Here is a 4,975-nt window from a genome sequence, read left to right on the forward strand (position 1 = left end):
AAAAAAGAGAAAAATTTAATTTAAATTGATGAGAAAAATTAAAGGGGGGCAAACAGGTGCTAAGTATTATCATCTTTTCTAAGTATTGTCCCCCAGGGCATAATCCAGTGGTGGAAAGGATATGAGTGAGGTAGTTTCAACTTTGCTGGTAACCGCAGTGTGAAGATTCGTTTTCTGAGATATGGAATTGGACTCTTTGTGGGTATCAGTGTACGGGCAGGTTTTTGTTCCCTGACCTGCTGAAACACATCCTGCGATTTATCTTCCTCATGATGTTCCAAGGACGGTACGGTGAGGATCCTCAAAGTTGGGGTTCAACTTTTTTTTTTTTTTTATAAGTATTATCATATTTTCTCCAAAAAGTTATTTTTTCATCTCTAAGGCACCATTTGATACAATATATATTCCATGGAAAATAGAAATCCTTTTCCATTTCCCACTTTTTTGGGTGTTTGATACACCATTTTTTCCAGGCAATTGTTTTCCATGAATAGTGCTCACACGGGTGCCAATTCCAGCTTTTTAGGGAAAATGAATTCCCATGAGATATGGTGGTTTTTCAAATTCCAGCTTTTTTTTTTTTTTTTGGAATTAAAACAAATTCTAAGAGTTATTGTAAATTTTTTCCTTTAATTGGCAATTTCCTTGTAAAACAAAGTCAAACGAACACCAAAAGATAGATAATTTTCTTGAATTTTTTTATTTTTTTTGGCAATGAAAACAAATTATATCCATAATACCAGTAAATTATATCCATTTAATTGACAATTTTCATATAAAATAAAGTCTAACGAACACTAGAAAATACTTTTATTTAAATATTTTTCACGTAAAAAATTATACAAATCAAATACAATAATTTACAATTTACAACAAAATAATTTTTACACAATTCAATTACCTAAATTTCGTTTTCAATTCCAACTTTCAATTAAACGACACTAACTTTCCAACGAAAGGAAAAGCCGTGGGTTGGTGGTCGTGGGGTTAGAGTTGTGGGTGTCAGCTTTTGTGGTGAAAGTGACGGGCAGTCAAAGTATGTTTACTACAACAAATACTTGCCTTTCCAGCTTTGGATATTTTTGAACTGCCTATTAGGGTTTTTACTATCTGTCATTGTGTATGACCACATATTTTTTGAGCTTATCAACGTCACAAATTCTAAACATTTAAAAACTTTGCGTGCTTTCTGATTGAGAACAAAAACTTCAGAGAAGCTCTCCAGAATATTTTGTTCAAACATTTAAAAACTTAGTGAAATTATTGTACGTTGTAGTCGAATTAATTGAATGCAAACATTGATTTAACTGTTTTATTCTATTTAAATATTTAACTACTTATTATGCCCATTTATTTCCCATTATTTACACATTAAAATAAAAAATGTGATTGTTATCCATCACATCAAATTATTATATTTGACTTTTTATCTCTTGTGTAGAACACGTAACAGCTATATTTGTCATTCCCACTTTGCCTGAAAATTGACTATTTTGTAATTAAGTAAAAGCCACTGTCAGGGTCCTCAAAACTTTTGAAATATAGTCACAAACTTTCAATTTCGGTTCACTTTAAGTTCTCACTTGATTGGAAACAATCATTTTTTATTTTTTTGGGTAAATAGTCACATATCTAGCACATGACCATTTATTTAAAGGGAATTTCTCTTGAAAACCATTTAGAAAGAAGGAAAATAAAATAAAGAGAAAACACCCACACCATGCCTAGCCCCAAGAGCATCACACCTAGGAAAATACAAGAATAAAGGCAAAAAAATAAAAATAAAATTGAAAGTTTAGGGACCCCTATTCATAAAAACATTGAATTGTGACCTATGTACTCCAATTTCCAAAGTTTGAGTACCCAGACTCTTCTATTTTGATTACCCATAGCACGTTTTCTGTAGCGTTTCATGTCTAATGTCAATTTCTAAAAAGTTTCTTGTTTAATGCATGTTTGGTTGGTGATGAGTTCAACAACGTATGTCTGTGTATTTCTTATCCTCTCTCAGTCTGTCTCTGCCAGCCTTCAAAACAGTTGATGAAGACAAAAGGCGAAGCTATTGCATTATGAGCATCACTTTCTTGTTTATGGTCCTCCTTTGCACCATTCCTCTTAGATCTTCACAGATGGTGGGTTGGGGAGCCCCAGCTCAAACTGGTAAAATCTCTCACTCTTTCTCTTACATTTTTTCTGTAGTTGCACTCTATATCATCTTCAGTTTCTGTACATAACTTCTCAAGTTAGATCATGACATAAACTCTCTAGAGTAAGTTTAGAGACAAAATTTGGTGCAAGAGAAATGTATCCTTCAAGCAACATTGAGAACCCTCTTGAGTCCTTGTTCAAGAGGTCTTTTCCATTTGATCAAAAACCTAGCCCAAAACAAGACGATCCTTCACTTTTCTTCCACTTCCCTTCACCACTTCTGGATGAAAATGAATTTCCCTTGAATCAAATATTATTTCAAAATCATCCCATGACTGTGCATAATTGCATAGCTCATGATTACCAGATAGAAACCTATCTTGATAGGACAAAAAAAGAAACAACAGAAGGCAGCAATATTGATCCCTCCAAATTGAATGAAAAGTCAACTGAGTCAATTCCTAATGAGGCGATTACACCATCGAAGAAAAATCTTGGGCCATTACTGTTAAAAAGAACCGGGAAGAAGTATAGGCGCAGCAAGATTTGTACAGCACAGGGAGTGAGAGACCGGAGAATTAGATTATCGCTTCAAGTTGCGCGAAAATTCTTTGATCTTCAAGACTTGCTAGGCTACGCTAGAGCAAGCAAAACAATAGAATGGCTTTTTACTAAATCGAAGAATGCAATTACGGAGCTGAGCAAAAACAAACCAAAAGAAAAGACCAGTTCGATCCTTGACGATTTAAATAGTGAATCCTTTGTGTCTGAATGTGACATTGTATCAGTAATAGAGGATAATTCAATCAGTGCACACAAAGGAGCTGCAAGAAAATATGCAAGTACAGAAAGAAAGAAGAATGACGAGAAACCGCAAAAATCTGGGTGTAAACCTTATTCGAGGGAGTCCCGGGACAAGGCAAGAGCAAGGGCAAGGGATAGAACAAGAAATAAAATGATAATCAAAGGCCTTGAAAATTCGAATAAGTGGTCGTTTGATTTAAACCCTAATGATTTTCAACAATTAAGGTCCTTTAGTAGTTCTTTGGAAGCTGTTGAAGAATCAAGTTCTCATAATCAGAAGCACGATGCTTATGCTAACTCACTGGAAAATCGATTATCTGATGTGGGAATAATTGAGAAATTCCTGGGAAATTCAAGCACAAATTCTTGGGCTATCCCTGATTATTCCAACAACAATTTCATAGGATTTCTTGGAAATTGGGATGTGAATAATGATAGAATCAACTCAGAGATGACAAACATGGTTTCATTTGGAGGTAACCCCAGTTCTGTCTATTTTCCCACCTCTGGTTTTCCATTCCAGCAATAAATACAAATTAGTTGATTATCTTGCATGTGTAAAAGACTATGTCATTGCATAAATGGTGTGTTTAATTCTTTGGGATTATTGAATTTTGAAATTCCTATGTCTTATTTTCTGATGAATCTTTCTGTATGACAACAAATTTTCTTGGATAATATACAAATTTCTAATTATTCTTGAGGAAAGGGGGATCCCAATCACCACGAGATCTTGGATTCTTCCTGTCCGATTTAATTTCTTTACAGTTTTTCTCTCATGTTCTAGGCATTTGATTCAGAAAATAATAATTAAATTGGCATAATATTATTAAAAATTCAGCTCAGACATGAAGTTTTATGTCCACTACCTTAAAAATTACAAGGAAAAAAATAAAAATAAATGTTGGGTTATTTCCTTTTATGTCGAGAAAAGTCCAAGTTTGGGTTCTTTTATTGTAGCCCAAAGTCCTTCAGGGTTTTTAACACTGAAGATAAATTTAAATACAAGATGGGAGAAAAAAGCCCTAGCTATTTTTCCAATAGGAGAGAAAATAAATTTTTCCTGTGCTCAAATTCCATCAAATCTCCTGCCCAAGTTTTCCGTTGTCTGATCAAGTTGATATTAAGGGGAGAGGTTCACAAGACAAGAAACTACAATCTGTATGGTGGATATCAAATTTTGAGCTCGAGAACATTGATTCGTGTGTGTGAACAGTAACCACAGGTTTGTGAGTATATTCTTCCTATTTCAAATTAAATTGTCAAGATTTTCATTATTTTAAAGAAATATACGTTGTAACCTCTAGTTGTGACTAGAGACGACTTTTTATATCCATTATATATTTGGTTTTTTGTGGAAGTTTTGATTAGATTTGGTCCCGTGCTTTTTATTCCTCACTCTGAGGAAGTTTTCCACCTAAAATAATTGCTTGTATACTAGTGACTTGGTTTGATTGATCTTCTTTAAATTATTTCAGCACACACAATTATCTAAAATGACGCTGTACTTATTTGCTTCTAGGGAAAATAATTATTCCACCGTGTGTCTATTTGTTTACATTTCTCCCAACAAGCGGTATTAGAGCCAAGTTCCCAAATTTGGATTTTGCATTATGGAAGCAAATTTAAGTAAAATGATTGACTTGAATGATTTAAATTATCGCATATGGAAAGGAAAAATGGAGATCTTTATGTGAAAGATTATTACCTACCGGTGATTGCTACTGAAAAATTGAACAAGTCTAATGAAGAATGAACTTGATGAGATTCAGGAGTTATGGTTGCTTGGTTCACTATTGAACTCATGGAAGATGCTCAGAAATTCATTATCTAACTCTGTTCCATATGGTGTCATCACAATGGGTATGGCTAAGAGTAGTTTGTTAAATGAAGGGATGGAAAGAAAATCACGAGGATGCTCTTCAAAATCAAAGGTCTTGGTTACATAAAAGAGTGGGAGAAGTAAAAGTAAAGGTCTGAAGAATAGAGACAAAAGCAGCGGCAAGTGAAATAAGTTTGCGAA

The 4,975-nt window shown here is 33.9% G+C and overlaps 1 protein-coding gene across 1 annotated transcript; it reads left to right on the plus strand.

Moving 5' to 3' along the window:
• The first annotated feature begins 2,016 nt into the window (after nt 1–2,016).
• Nucleotides 2,017–3,545, plus strand: LOC111396546 (transcription factor DICHOTOMA-like). The gene has a single exon (XM_023022958.1). The coding sequence runs from the start codon at nt 2,303–2,305 to the stop codon at nt 3,479–3,481; it is 1,179 nt and encodes a 392-aa protein (XP_022878726.1). The 5' UTR covers nt 2,017–2,302; the 3' UTR covers nt 3,482–3,545.
• The last annotated feature ends 1,430 nt before the right edge of the window (nt 3,546–4,975 follow it).

Source organism: Olea europaea, chromosome 6 (genome assembly GCF_002742605.1).
Source record: "Olea europaea var. sylvestris chromosome 6, O_europaea_v1, whole genome shotgun sequence".
NCBI lineage: Eukaryota > Viridiplantae > Streptophyta > Magnoliopsida > Lamiales > Oleaceae > Olea > Olea europaea.

Bases quoted from the DNA above. Each gene is read 5' to 3' on its own strand.
- LOC111396546 (XM_023022958.1), top strand. From the start codon at position 2,303: ATGTATCCTTCAAGCAACATTGAGAACCCTCTTGAGTCCTTGTTCAAG.